The sequence below is a fragment of the Odontesthes bonariensis genome, chromosome 1, assembly GCF_027942865.1.
Source record: "Odontesthes bonariensis isolate fOdoBon6 chromosome 1, fOdoBon6.hap1, whole genome shotgun sequence".
NCBI lineage: Eukaryota > Metazoa > Chordata > Actinopteri > Atheriniformes > Atherinopsidae > Odontesthes > Odontesthes bonariensis.
In genome coordinates, this window is record NC_134506.1 from 22725087 (window position 1) to 22740934 (window position 15848).

The following is a 15848-nucleotide window of genomic DNA, read 5'->3' on the forward strand; positions in this document are numbered from 1 at the left end:
TCAAAATGCAGGTCCGATTACGGTTTTGCTGTGTTTTGTACATTTAAAATGCATTATTTTTGTTTTTTATTTGTTATTTTTTAATCTTTTCGCATTTCAAAATGATTCATTTCCATTTTGTCTTTTGTGTGTTTTGCCGTCTTTCTGGTTTTGTTGTGTTTTTCCCTTAATGTTGTCTGTCTTTAGCCTTTGTTGTTGCGTTTAGTTTTTTACTTTTGTGGCCATGTATTGTCCAGTGTTGTTTAGTTTTGTACCACCCTACTAAATGGATCTACACACTTCTTCAGAACTGAGCGACTGGATCTTAATCTCTGCTTTTAGAGTAGAGAAACACATTAGTTCATAATCATGAGCAGGCTGAGGTTATAAAGATGACTTATCTATGTTCAGGTGTGAAGCGCACACACACACACACATACACACACAGGTGATGGATGTGCTGCCCAGACACGCCTGCCTGCTCCCATTTGTTATTTTCTATAACAGAGCAGTGCTTTGTTGTGCTGGCTTATCACACAAAAAGAGACAGAAGTGGAAGGCAACATGATTCATGCATAGAAAAAATAAACTAACTCAGCTTATTCAGATGCAGATATTTCTTTTAAACTCATGTCACAGTTTTGACTTCACCATCGGTCACCAGCAGAGACGTTTGTTCTTCTGTTTGTTTTAGCACTTTCCATTCACTGATATATTGTTGCAGATGTAAAGCTTTCCTGAGGGCTTGTGCTACATTAGCTGAGTCAGGACACACATTTCCTTTCAGCTTCCCACCTGCGACCTCATTATCTCCTCCCAGTCCGACCTCAGCCGGGCATTTGTCTCCCCTCCTAATAACAAGCCCTGTTGACCGTCTCTTTCACTTATATTGATGAAATCTTCATGCATCAATAATCATGCAGATTACACTGTAAATGAATCAGTTTGTGGTGAAAAAAAAAATGGGGAAAAAATATCAACGACAACCACACAGAAGCCTTCTTGTTACCTTTCTGCTCAACTGAAAACTGCCAAACTGTTCGGTTTAATGTCACACTTGACAAAGTAAAGATGCAAAAAAAAAAAAAAGAAAAAGTTTAGTCTGAAGATAGGATTTCAAGAATTAATCAGTGGTTAAATTTTTCTTTGGCAGGCAGATATTAATATGTTAACAGGATAACAAGGGGCCAGAAACAGAACTGATAGACAAAACACTAACTGCTGCATGAACTTAGGGGATAAAATATCAGTTAACAAAAAAAAGGATCAATCTAATTAGCTTCTTATAGATGTCCTGTGTCACAAACTATATATTCTAGATAATCAGACAATTATCAACATAAGAGAGAATGTCAATACTATTGTATATCACTAATAAAGTAAGAGATAAAGTAATCAGTGTTCATATTTATATCTGTTCTTCACCTTTGACCCTAATATTTTAACAACTGTGCAGAGTTGAGTTTGAGGATGCTCCGGATAGGTAATGGTCTTATTCTGCAGAGTCTTCTTCTATTTTCTGGTTCAGGTTTAGAGTTAGGGCGAAGCCAAAGTCATCCTTATCATTAGGCAACATTCTGTGGGTTACGGTGTTGCCAAGTCACTGTCTTTAGGCTAAACTGAAGCCAAATGTATGACAACGTCCCAGAATGCAAGCACATGTATGAACCCTGTATAGTCAAAAGGGAGATAGAGCAGTCAGATTCAGGAAGAAGATGATGTAATGGAAGTCAGCTTGAGTAGGTATCAAACGTTACCCCGCATGATTTATAACCTTTGGCAGCATTTTATGTGGGGCCACCTTGCAATGATGCGAAACACAGACCTGAAAATGGTTTCACGAGATCCCTCCTATCTACAGATAATGGTTATAGACCAAGAAATGCAGTGATGATGCAGAAAAGGCAGGACAGACCTCGAAGATATAAACAGTGCATTTTACGTTAAGAAAAAGCAGAGACCCCATATAAGAAAGACTCCACTGGACACTTCAGCCAAACTTTTCTATCTCAAATACAATTCATATAAAACTGAATTGAATGGCACTGCAGTTTGATGATATAAAGCACAAAGCCTGGGATCTGACAAAGTCTTGCAGCATGGTTTATATTAAGAAACAAGTTTTGTTGTACACAGTAAAAGTTTACGATGCGCGCCATGGCAACGCGTGACTGCTGCCAGCTCTGTCAGGCCATAAAACACACAGATGACATCACATCCTTTGAAAATTTGTCGCTAAAGCAGCAATTTGAGGAAGAGGCGCTGAGTGATATCACATCTGCCTGTGGTGGAGAGCAGAGTTTAAAAAAGAAAAAGAAAAAAAGAAAAAGTAAGTTGTAAACAAATTATTCCTCAAGAGAGACAAGATATAAAAGTAGATTGCCTTCCCTCATGAGTAATGAAAATCTCAGGCTTGTCAAATAGGACTAACAATCCATTGTTTGTAAATCCAGTTCAGTTCATTTTCAGAATCACAGAATCGAACCGAAAGGTCTCAGCTCAGATTTGCGAGCGAGTCCCGTTTCTTCTTCTCCATCTCTACTTATTACCTGTTAAAGTTTTGGCTGAAATCAGACACAACCTACAAAGCTGAAGCGCACACTGAAGCATTCAAAACATGTTTTTAATAATAATCCGGGCCCGACTCCAACCTTTCAGGGGAATTCTATAAAGAACGAAGCAAACGCTCGGGACAACTGGAGCCAAATAATCATAGCTGCTGAGTGACGCTGTCTCTATGTCGGTGCAATAAAAACACACTTTCAAGCTGGGCGCAGCTGACGGATGAAAGGTAATCACGATAGTCCAGGTTTTCCGAATCACCTTTACTGCCCCCACCCCTGCACACGCAGGACTCAGTTTGGCTGCTTTGTTGCCTCTTCAAGAACATCTTAATGATTCCCTTCAGGGACAGCTCTTTAGTAGCTCTCTTTGTGGATGTGAAAAAGGCTCATATGCTCAGATGTCATTAAGATTTTTATTGATTTATTTGTGGTGACATTTGTCTACGAGTTAAATTCAGGGTGTTTGGTTTTTGTTCTGTCTGGTCACAAATCACCTGTTTAAGAGCAACAAAGCATCTCTTGTTTTGTGTATAACAGTGAGAGTGAGAGGTACTGCCATCTGTTCTCATTGCAAAGTTTTCGTCAGCTTTTACGCCTTCTTTTTTGATTTAGAAAAACTCTCCTTTTAAAGATAATCCAATTGTCCAGAGAGTTGGCTGATGGAACAGGACAGCGTTTATATCACCAGCTGAAGCATTTTGTCAAACAAATAAGAACAGTGTGTTCTTATTTGTTACAGACTCTACAAATTGACTTTTTAAAACAGCTACATGACCACATAAAAATAACATAAAAGCTTATGTGAAGTGAGACGCACTGTCTGTCTAAGCCCATTCTAAAACAACCGACTTTCATACCAAACCTAAAAGAAAACACCGCCTGCCTGGAAACCAGGAAATAAATCTATCCTTTGTAGAATATTCTCCTCTGAATGTTCCTCTTTATTGCACAAGTGGAGCAGAGACATGGACAGGAAATGTGGGGACTGCAGGCAAATGAAAGGTTGAGTTCGCCCACTCATTTTTCTACCTATGTGGTATGTGCCCTAACCACTGAGCCACCAGCTTGCAGTGGGAAACAAACACAAGAATTTATGGAAAAATAATAAAATTAAAAATCAGAAACAGCTTACACCATGTGTTCAATGTAAATAAAAAATTTAAAAAAAACAGAATGCAATGACTTGGCAGTTATTTAAACCCTATATGTAACTGAAAACAGTCAGAAGATACATTAACATATCAGATGATGAAACTGGGAGAGTTAATTGTTTTTGAACACCCGACGGAACAGGTTTGGATTTAAAAAGAGCATCAAAGAGAGTCTGAGTCTGTCAGAAGTGCAGATGGAGGGGTTACAACTCTGTGGAAGACTGTGTGGGCAAATAGTTCAACAATTTCAGAGCAGAGTTTCTGAATGTAAACTTTCAAGGAGTTTGAGGATTTCATAATTCAAAGTGCATAGTGTAATCAAAAGACTCAGACGCTCTCTGGTCCAGAGCTTCTTTACGATGAGGCCAACTGGAAAACTGCTTCATGATGGTGAATGTTTGAAATTCATTTTGGAGAGCTGCATCATCTTTGCTGAATACGAAACAGACCACCTGGCTTGTTATGAGCTCACAGTTTGCAAGTGATAGTATGAGTAATTCCTTATACATGCCATGTCACGTGGCGTGGCTAACTCACGATAACGTGCATAAATGCTTAACAATATATGTACGATTTAGGAGCAGCATATGCTGCCATTCTGCGTTTTTCACGGGGTGGGTTGCTCATTTTGGCAAGACAACGCAAGACCACATTCTGACGATGTTACAAGAGCACAGCTCTGTTGTAAATGTGTCTGGGTGCTGAACTGACCCGTTTAAAACATTTGAAGCAGTACGAAAACCGAAAATGTTGAGGGGTTAAAATCCCATATCGAGCCAGACTGGGCAAACATTTCCATCTAAATCCACGGTGGGCAACAGTGTGTTGCTATGTTATCATCTATTAGCATCACACCTTAGATATTTTGAATCTTTTCATCGAGTGAGCTCTATTGCTGTATGGACAAAGGAAGATGAGGGTGGAAATCATAGTGACGGTACAATTTTTTCAGCCTTCATTGTGAAACTGAAACGATTGGCGCCGCGGATCAACGTAGCTACTGAATGTTTTGCAGTGATATCCGATTGAAACAAGACAATTGCACCAAGAGTTGGCATGCCAGGCATTGTTTTCAAAATATGCATTTCAAAAAACAATCCCAGTTTAAAAATGTGACATATTGTCTTTGTAAAATGGACTGGAAAATGAATTGTGTAGAAGCACTCTTCTAGTTTAGCTGACCAATCAAAGTGTTTTTAAGAGCTTTTGTAGGGTTTTCAGTCAAATCAAAAATATTTTAAATTAACTGATATTGCATAGTGTTTTTATTTGTACCTTTAATAAAACATCTCTTTTTTTTTAGAAGCAGGGTTTTACAGAATAGATGTGCATTTACGGGGCAAATCATATTAAATAACTTAAACGTGCCTCAATTTCCATCCTGGTAACATTGTTCCTCACCTTAAATAAATCCATTCTCTGTTAAACATCTTTATCATAAAGTATAGTGGTACAAAGATATAAATGAACTTACCTTGGTGCCAATACAGGCTTGGCCTTTCCTGTACTCCTTATGAGATATCCTTTTGTCTAGCTTGCTCCATAGTGCTTTGGCCTTCCAGGACGTGACCTTTGCCTTCAGACAGCTATAGAAACTGTTGTGGTCTGCAGGGTCAAGGTCCAGGCGTCTGCAGAGGACACTGAAGGCCTGAAGGGTTCCTTTACAGGTCAAGGCCTGCATGAAGTTCTCGAAAAGCTTCCCCACATTGTCCCTCTCCTCCTCCGTCTCTCCCATCTTCCCCGCTGCAGTAGATGGTCTGGCGTACTGAGGCTCCTGCTCACTTCAGCGCTCTCTGCCAGATGTGGCTACACCCTCAGCTTGGCCCGCACCGTCATGCCCAGTCTGCTGAGGCAAGACACATAAGAGTCTGATGTCATCTCATGGCAAAGAGTCCAACAGATGGCTTTAAGTAACTCGTGTTTTTTCCATATTCTACTTTTAACCTGATAAAACTCAGCAGGAATCATTACGTTATTCCAATGCATTTAAATGGATTATAGATTAGGACGATGAGGTAATTCATCCACTTTACATTAGGATAGACTTAGTGAAATTCCTCAACCCAGTATCTAAGTCAGAGGATATTTTGAGAAACAGTAAGCCTAAACCCACATCAACAATATAACATTTCAAGTGCAGGCAAGGCTGTGAGATACATGTAAGAGAGGAAAACAGGCACCAAAGCAGAGTGATCCCGTCTTTCAACATCAGGCAGCCGCTGAGCATAGTTGCAACTTGTGCTTTATAGAGGCACGGTCACGGGATCCTATAAATTGAAACGTTTGTGGTTATGCATCGTACTTACTGGTCCAAAAAAAGGACCATGCTGTTAAACGGCTTCAGGGTTCAGTGGCAGCTCCACAAGAAACAAAACAACTTCAAATTTACACATTTCCAAAGTGAACGAAAAACGACAATCGTAATGTACTCTTACAAGGAATGCGATCTGGTCTAAAACTGGCATTTTGGGTGTCATATCAAACGTCAACATGGAGGGAGAACTGATTACAGAATAGCCTGAGGGTGCGTGGCGGGTTAGTGAAGAATAGTTCGGAAATTCATCGGTTTTGTCAAAATTTGACCGTTTTTCTCCACTTTCTGAAAGTCAGAAACTACCTCAGAGACAGACCTAGTTTATGTATTAGAGTGTATGTAGGATCAAAAAAAAAAAAAAAACATGATTTTATAGGCATTCAGGAGCTTTTTGTTATTTCTCCAAGCTTCATCAGAGGGGAGGGTCACAGTCTCGGAAGTTGAAAGCCTCCAGTACACTCATTAATACTAGCCGAGTTTTTATTTGGGGAATTGTATTTCCTTTCTGAAAATTAAACATACTTCAATTCTGCAGGATCAACACTACGTATACTTTGCTCCTCAAAGTTTTTCTTCTGTTTTTGGCCTCGAGGGAACTCCCATTTGTTTCCATTAGCACCTTTCATTCCTGGTGTGCGACTCTACACAGCAAGTAGAAGTATTTTCTTGTGCCATTTCTAACCAGGCTGGAGACTGAACTCAGACCAACATGGACTGAAGTCGATGATTACGTATGACCGTTTCATGGCACACATTGTACTGAGGTATGTGCACACAGTAAGCCAACATATACGCCTGCATGAGAAAGACTACTAAAACCCACACTCCTGTCAGAATAGAGCTGGACTGACATAATAAAATACACTTTAGTTCTCTCTTTAGTCCAACCAACCATCAAGAGCTTACTAAATCTGTGCCAGAACTCGACATCAAAGCAAAATGTAGAAATTTGCTGCATCAAGCATGTGCGTGCTCACTTGGGTGGAGACCACAGCTTCCGTGAGTTTTGGGAGAAGCCTGGCTTTGATATTTCAATGTCCCACGGAGTGGAATGGGCATAGTTAGAGGACATGTCAGAGTAACTGTGCATGAGTTGAACACCCACCAAGAGTAATCCACTAGAACTGTCACACCCACAGAAAGATACATGTGTGTGGCACGAAATGGTCCATATAGAGCTTTAGGAACAGATAAACGCTCCATTGAGTATCCATTCAGTCATGAGTCAAACACTTTTCATTGTATTTTCAGTGTTGTGAGGCTTTGTATCATGGTCCAACAGCAACAGCATTAAGTCTCGATGCTAAAATTAGCACATCAATTTGCACAAAATCCTGTTTGGCCATGTGTTTGTATCCTGTTTTGGTGTAGTTGTACATTTCAGAGAAGGGCTAAAGCCAAGAAGGGAACACCACCCAGCGCACTAAAAGCCCGTACTCAGGTGAAACTTTCCACACCTTTGAACCGTGCTGTCAGCAGATCCTGCAGAGGCCTTCACAGCTTACATCCAGTGAGCTCACATTCCTGCGCAACGTGGCTGGAGGAGCCCTGAACTGCACCATCAGCATGAGTTCAACACACTCTGCCAGCCCTCAGTCACAGGACCACCTCCACACATTCTTGGAAAATGAACAGGTCATCACCGAGTGATGAGCGACTATGAGAGACTGGCATGATATATGATGCAGGAGGTTTACTCTTTCATCCACGAAAGGAACGTCAAAGAATGATGAGAAAACTGCAGTATGTTTTAGAGCGTTTGCATCAAACAGTATCTTTCATAATGGTTCTATGTGAGCATTTATAAGATTGGTTAATGTAATAACATATGATGTATATTCCAGCCAAAAAAAAAAAGCAGATTCCCATTTTCATTACTGTTGTTTGTGGCCGAGCTCTTCCAAGAATACCCAATGGTAATTCATTCTACACTGATATCATTTCATTCCAAACTTTGGTCACCCTTCAATAACCTCTCGTGCTTTTAGTGGAAAGTTCAAATAAAGACATGTTGACCGCACTTATGCTTTTGCGTTTCAGTCCAAGTAAAGTGGTTAAATAGCCACAACTATTGGAACCCTCTGCTGTGCGAGTCTATGAGGACTAATAAAAAAAGGTACCACTTAGTGTCTTCATAGCCAAGTCGATGCTCAACGCTGCAACTACACCGTCTCTGACACTGTCCCATGACTTCACCATCTCAGTCTGACAGAATGGAAAGTCACTTGTGGGCAGACAGAACCAACCCACAGAGCGGCTGTAAAAATGGAACTAATGACAGTCTGAGCGGAAAAAATACACACACACACACACACACACACCGATCATACATCACAACTGGAGAATATAATAGTGAAGATGACCAGAGAGTTTAACAGTGCGCAGGTTTACGTTTCCTGTCTGTTTAGAAAATGATCTGATGAAGTGAAAACAGCTGGAGCCAACTGAGGAAGTAACGGGCAGTCATTCGTTTCTCAGCAGAATGAGGAATTCAGAGCATTCTTAAGAATTATCTGTGCTTTTGACATTGTGCTATAGATTTCAACAACCAGTGATCACTGATACTTTATATATGATTTTCATTGTATTTATGTTCTTTCTTCTTTTTTTTAACTCTACTGTGACACATAACCTAAAGAGCATTTGCATACTGTCCAGTACAGATATTCAAGTGAGGGTGCTTGTGAGAGACATAGCAAGCTATCAGTTTCTAGATTGATAAAGGAGGAATGTTAGGAAGGTGAAAAATGTACCCGTTACAGTACACCTAAGGTAAAAACATGCATGCTTTTATCAGGCATATATATTCTATTATATCAGTGGAAAAGATACAACTGTTTTTTTTTATCATATCTATCCTAACTTTATTTAGGTGAATAGGAGTTAATCTGTCTGTGGCAGATTAACTCCGTTGTTACTAATAAAGACAGAAAGCTCTGAAATGGAATAAAAATACGTACTGGTACTAAATACAATCTGACTGACCGTGTTTATTCGATTATTAAAACATGTCTTTTACCGCAAAAGAGAATGTTGTTGGGGTGGAGGTCGAAGAATAAGCTACACAAGCTGTTGCTGGGTGTGGTTTTTTTTCCATTTGACTTTGCTGATAAGAAGTAAATACAATACCGCTAATGTAATCCTCTCATTTTATATTCATGAGAACTTTGCTCTGCAATGTCGCTGTACAACTCATATCCTGTACTAGCAGCTCTGGTTATTTTGGGTCTTCCTTCGTATCTTCTTTGAATCTCCACGATATTAGGAATGAGTGATTTTTGAACTCTTATAAGTGAGGTCAAGGTGGGTGGTGCTGGTGCTGTCTATAAACATGATTATCATGATCATAGATCAGGGATGTCCAAAGTCAGTCCTCGAGGGCCGCTGTCCTGCAGGTTTTATAGGTTTCCCTACTCCAACACACCTGATTCAGATGAAATGGACCTCTTCAAAAGATTGTTAAGTTCTGCACAAGCCTGCTAATGATGCATTGATCTGAATCAGGTGTGTTGAAGCAGGGAAACGTCTAAAACCTGCAGGACAGCGGCCCTCGACGACCGGATGTTGACATCCCTGTCATAGATAATCATGAGCATGTCTGCAAAACCATCATAATTCTCCCCAGTCGTCTCTACGAAAGCAGCTGGGTGAAACTAACATTCAGGTCATGTTTGCACATTGTTTTCCTGCATTTTATCGAGTTGAGTGACGAATAGAGCTTACAGATATAGTTATATTCCTGTACCAATTTCCCAATAAATGGCTGCTATTATTCAAATAAGGTGTGAGAATTACAAACATTAGTTGGCAAATTTACGGAGAAATCCAGGTTAGTTAAATTGCAAATATTTATAGGAAAATGAATGATCGGCTACTATTTCATAATCATGACAGCCTTGTGTGGGACCACCGAGAAGTGACGGATGGTCAGAAGAAACTTTATTAAAATCATCTAGTCAGGTCTGGCACAGACAACTGCATAGACACAGAGCCGAATATCCAACTAGTGATCCAGTTTTTTTCATTTGTTTCTACAGAGCGCATAGCTTCAGGCTATACGAATACAATAGAAACCTGACAACACAAGGAAAACATTGGGAGTGCTGGGAATTTCACATACTGTAATGTAGCCAGCCGGCAACCGTAATTACAGACTGGACTGAAGAAAACCAGGAAGGAACCCTCTGTAGGCCTGATAAGCAGGCAGAGTGCCTCAGAAAACATGGTGCTCATTTAGTTTCCAGCCTGTGGGCTCTGCCCTTCGCCAGGCCCCAGAGCTTCACAGTATTATCTCAGCTCTCTGAAATCTGGCCGCACGTCCGGACAGCAGTGCCAAAACAAAAGAAGAGGTGTTATGCACAATGTAGTTCACTTACAGGTAACGCTGAATGTTAAGTAAGGGGAGAAAACTGGTATTTTACAGAAGCGGGAGCTGGCATGCGGAGCTCATTGTCTGCGGACCCCTCTGACAACACAAGGTGTGCTCGCCACATGGTTCTCTGGAAAATGATAAATGTAGAACACAGCGAACACCTGTGCAACCACTGAGACCAACAATTCACAGGAGCAGTACAGTAAGTAACCCCACATTTCCATGTATCAAATGAAAAGGATCAGCTGGGATTTTATCACTACACTGAGTATTGGGTCAAATTTACCCAAACCGGCTTCACATAATCATCTAAACATGCTCAGTTAATGAACATGGAGCATATACAAAAATGACAGACAGAGAGAGTTAAAGATCACCGAGTGCCTGTGATTCATCCACACCAGTGAGAGGAACAGTAAAGGTTTAGTAGTATTACTGCCAGGCAGGAATAGTGTGGTGTGTAAGCCAACAATCAGTAAAGCCAGGCTCAGAATAGACAAGTGTCATGTTGTCAAAGAAAACACCCCATGACCTGAAAATATACGAGCATGACAGGACTCTGTAAACAACTGCAATCAGCGGACAAGTGTTCCCGTTTACCTGCTTTCAATTCATTTTAAAGCCCCACAGTCGACTTGTTTGGCTTTTCAGAGAGCCAAATCTTCTTTTTTTTTTTAAATGACCATTGGGTCACTTGGAAATTTTCTGTAACACCGGGGCTCTTTTGGGAATAAAATTATACTGGGATGATGTAACGCTGCAACACAGCGTGCGAGCTCCCCGGGACGCCTCATATCCAGACTCTTCCTGCAGAGTGCGTCTGGTTTCCTGTTCAGATCAAAGGTCAGAGGAGGGCAACCTCTGTAAAGTTTCCCCACTGTGATTTTTAAGACCGAGAAATATTTCTTTTAGATGATTTTATGTGCCAACAGAGCAGCATGCTGGGAAACATCTTGTATCAAAGCAGAAATGTTTTTTGCAGCACCTAAAAATGAAGAAATCCTATTCTAACCTGACGAAAACCTGGCATAAAATGAGTCTGACCGACTAAAACTGAACTTTAACTGTACCAGTGAGTCGCTGCTTCTTGCTTTTACAGTGTCTTCTTGCTTGTTTAGACCACTCAAAGTGCCAAGCCAAAAGGAACAACGTGCCCCACCTATCTCTCCGAGTTCCTATCTCTTTTGTGTTGCTGATGCCTGGACGCATAAGCTCTGGTTTATGCTGTGGAACAAGGAAGGAAGCATATTGCAGAGAGGAAGGAGAAAGTTTACAACACTTCCCTTCCAATAGCGAGTCCAGGCTTCAGCTCTCAGTCAGTTTATTGGGCGGCGTGAAGCACATTGACATTTTTCTCATTCACAGCATGAACTCCTCGCACGTCTTGTGACAAACTAATTCCTATTATGGATTCACTGATTTCTCCATTTAATTACTTGGTTTATACACTGAGACGGGGGGGGGGGGGCTTTCCTTGCTTTGGCACAGATGCACTCATATGTTGCATCAGGTCTTACTGGGTTAATCATACTTCCATCTATATGCAAGACACTTAAAAGAGACGCTTAAAGGCTGAAGCAATCATTACAGAGTGGAGCTCCTCCAGATGACTCATCCATGCGTCATCCTGAGCTGTGAACGACTTGTTTTTGTGGTCTGGCGTCAAATGCAGCTCTGATTTACAGTAGTAAGACTCTGAAATAGTTTGATATCTGTGGTCGCGATATCAACAAGACAAGGGGAATTGGTATCACATTCATATTCCCCTTGAAGATCATCATATGTTGGCCTTCTTTTGGCTGCATGACAAGAGGAGACTGTTCAGTTAAAACTCCAGTAAAGCTGGTAATTATACACTAAAAATGAAAGGCTGGCAAAGCAATTTGCACAAGTAACCCACTGAAGCTGTGCTGAAACCTTCAGCTCAGTTTATTCAGACCTTTTGGTTTAAAAACGAGCACGTTTGTAGGCAGACGTATATTGGTTTCCAATTGCAGTGAAGTCCAACAAACGGGTTCCTTCTATAGCGACTGCAGCGTTGAAACGGGAATCTTTATCAAACCCGTAAGGCAAAAACAAAAGATTAAGTATTCACCAAAATACTTATCATTTTATTGGGCGATAAGATGGTTTACCAAGTTTTTTATATTTACAACAAGTATATGTACTCTGCAGTACTTTAGCTAATGTGTTTCTTATCACATTGTTTCTTAGAGGTCTTATATAAAATCACGGTACTACAATAAAACATTTAGGGAAAAGCCACGGAACATTGTCGTCACAGGCTGCTCACACTCACCTTTCCGTCCTCAGTCCCAGTTAGTCTTAGAACTTAGGGAGGGAAATACCTCCTTTCCTTTCATAAAGGATCATCTCATATCTCCTATATCAAATTCCTTCAAGTTTAGATATTTCAGAGGCATTTTTACTCAGTTAGGAACCCTTCACAAGCAAAAACAAAAGACTATTTGACCCGTCCCTTCGTCAAACACAATCACTGCAACTTAAAGTCAATGGGAAAGAAACACATAAACAAGATCCAGAGGTTGCGCTGAATCATGGCAGCTGCATCCTCTGGGCTTGAGAAGGGAGTGATAATCCAATCTTATCTGCACACAGTTCAAAGTCAGCATCTGTGGCAGTGTGGGGGAGCGGGAATACACATGACACGGGTAACTTGCACATCTGTGAAAGTGCCATCAACTGTGAATGACTTACTGAGGTCCTGGGAGTAAATCTTTTGAAAGAGGAATACTTCATGCCACTTGTTTAAAAATTAAACACAAACACATAAACATAAACTAAATATGAGGTAGGCTAAAGGAGGCTCTGAACTGTTGAGCAGCTGAAAGCCTTCATCGAGCAAGATGGGGAAAACATTTCCATTTCAAATCTACGATAATTAGTCTCCTCGGGTTCTCAGACTCTTCACAAACACCTCGGTTTAAACATTTTACATGCCGTCTCTGCACCATTTTCACTTGAATATCCCTGCAATCTGATTGTATTTAAACGTTGTCCTTTTTTTAGCACGTGAACGGCTAAAAAAAGACTTACTGAGCGGGAAATTCCAGCACGAGGAGCGTAATGTGGTTAAATGTTGGTGCAGGAAGGGCCCATTAATCTCCTTCAGTATGAATTTGGTGTTCCATCACTGTCTGGACCAGGGAGCATGTGCACGAACACCGTTCGGATGTCAGCAAATTCACTGGCAAAGCCTCTTGTTTATGAAAGCGGATTCTTACAGCCTGATGAGAAGAGGTGTGCTGCATCCTCAACGCTTTTAAAACTCACAGGAAATGATTGCTCACAGAGGATGGGGGAAGAGAACCACCGCTGCCGGACTCCTAAGGCCAACAGTAAACATGTGCTGTAGGAATCGTGATGCATCAGCTTGGAAGCCACGTGAATCATAACCAGTCTGCGTGCTCATGCAGTATGTTGAAACACCAGAGGCAAACCAACAGATCAGTCCAGCAGAGGAGCTTCATCCTCTCTGCTCTTTTCCCACTTAAATCAGGAAGCCCCTGTTTATCTGAGGTCCAGCTGTGTGTTTGATCAGCAGCAGCATATTAACTCACAGTGTTGCCAAAAAAAACAGAACAGAAGTTCCTGTCCCTCAGCTTCACTCAGTAACCTGCCAGTGCTGCCTGTTCACGCCACACCTTTCTTTATTATGCAGTTTGTGTCACAACAATCTAAAAGTCAGGCTGGGAGCTATTCAGAGTCTTTGGGCTGCTGAGCAGGTGAGAAAGGCTGAAAAGAACTCCAATTGTAGGATTTTTATTTTTATTTTATTTAATTTAATTAAAAAAATAAAAATAAGATAAAGCCTTTTCTCGCTTTATCTGTGCCTGTCTCTGCTCTACTCTTTCAACTCGCTTGCGGCCTGTGGAAAATATCTCTGCCATGAATGGATCTGATTTGAGGGATGTTTGACAAGCAGGAGCTCAGCGCTAATCAGAAGCACGACAAGAGAGAAATGCAGCCAGGTTGCGCAAGTGGAGATAAGATTTGTGTTATCAAAGTGCAGAGACTAGCCCAGATGTCTGCCTCTACTCAAAAGGCGTTCAGTAGGACTGTGTGATAACAATTGAATTTTGGCCAGAGTTCAGGACACCGCAAACAGCCGCGCGTCAGCTGGAAAAAAAAATGTCCAAAAAGCTTCAAAAGTTATGGCGGATTTACAGTGACTTTGTCGTGGGCTACTTGATTAGAGGATACGCATCATTCATAAAGTCAGAGTTTGTACCACAGTCACTTTTCAATCTAGTCAAACAGGCAACTGGAACACATGTTTCAGCAACAGGTCAAAAACCTCTGTCAGGTGCCTGAGGGTCACACCAGCCGAGATATGGGTTAGGCAAGACGAGAAGCCGCAAAGAGTGAAAAATGAAAAGAAAACAAAAAGAGCTTACCTTATCTAAACCTAAACTGTCGGGTCCCTCCAACCGAAAAGACGTTTGCTGTGAGAAATGCGTCAGTCAGTCAGACAGGCAGCAGTTTCTCTGAGCAGCTGAGTCCACTGTTAGAGGGCGGTGACACAATGTGGGACACATCCCAGAACTGCTACCGTCCGCGGCTGCTCGTTAATCCCGAGGAGCCTGACTTTCTCAGGTCAACAATGAGCATTTAATCAAGCCCCCCCTCCCCAGAGACACACACACACTTTCTACTGAAAGCTGGAGAAAAAAAATGACTAACTTCAAAGGGCTCTGTTAATGGGCTTGGATATGATCACCAGACAGAGATGTTAAATAATGTCTAAATGAAAAAGGTACGACCATGAGGGTTAAGTCAAATTCACGGCATACCTCTGAAAGCCACCAGTTACAAAATATCCAGCTTTCATCCAGATACAAAGTGCAGCCTACCTGTTTTGTCTGAGACTACCAGGCGCCGCCGCACGTCCCCGGACCCCAGATAGTCAAAAACACTGAAGCCCACGTTTCGCTGTGCGTCAGCAGAAACTGTAATCTAGCTCCACATGAACAGACAGACCCTCTGAACAAATTATGCGAAGATGCGTAAATGTCTGCGGACATGTTCACTTGGAGAGCGAATCCCGCCATCTTGCGGCCAGTTGGCGAAACTACAGCGAGGCGCTAAAGGATTGCTTGTCGTTTCCCTACATGTGTGCGTGAAAGATAATGGCCTACACTTCCCAGACTCCGGTTTAAATTATATAGGTTTACAAACATCTAGAAATACCTTAATGAAACAATTTTGTTTTTTTAACTTTGTAAAGTTGGCATTTAGACGGAGGTGAAGTTGTCTGTCGATCAAACATGGTGAAGATGATGAGATGTCAGTGTTCCGGTCTGGTCATACGGTTCTCATGCTGACTACTTTGATTTTGCCTGAAAGTTTGAGCACTGTTGCTATTTTTGAGTCATTTTGTCACAGAGCCAGGTCATTTTTGTATATGTTTCTTGTTGTTTTGAGTCTCCGTGTGTATACATGTGTGT

At 41.3% G+C, this 15848-nt stretch overlaps 1 protein-coding gene across 8 annotated transcripts in view; it reads right to left on the reverse strand.

Moving 5' to 3' along the window:
* Nucleotides 1-15348, reverse strand: part of mical2a (microtubule associated monooxygenase, calponin and LIM domain containing 2a) — a 39620-nt gene extending 24272 nt beyond the window's left edge. For 2 of the 8 annotated variants that reach the window (XM_075460606.1, XM_075460580.1), the window contains exons 1-2: nucleotides 14799-14961; nucleotides 5169-5537 (exon numbers count right to left, since the gene is read on the reverse strand). In XM_075460606.1, coding sequence (XP_075316721.1) covers nucleotides 5169-5429 — 261 coding nt within the window. In that variant the 5' untranslated portion in view covers nucleotides 5430-5537; nucleotides 14799-14961. Of the gene's footprint in view, nucleotides 1-5168; nucleotides 5541-14798; nucleotides 14966-15254 lie in introns of those variants that run through there. The other 6 variants (XM_075460623.1, XM_075460598.1, XM_075460639.1 and 3 more) reach the window with 6 other exon arrangements.
* Nucleotides 15349-15848: the final 500 nt, after the last annotated feature.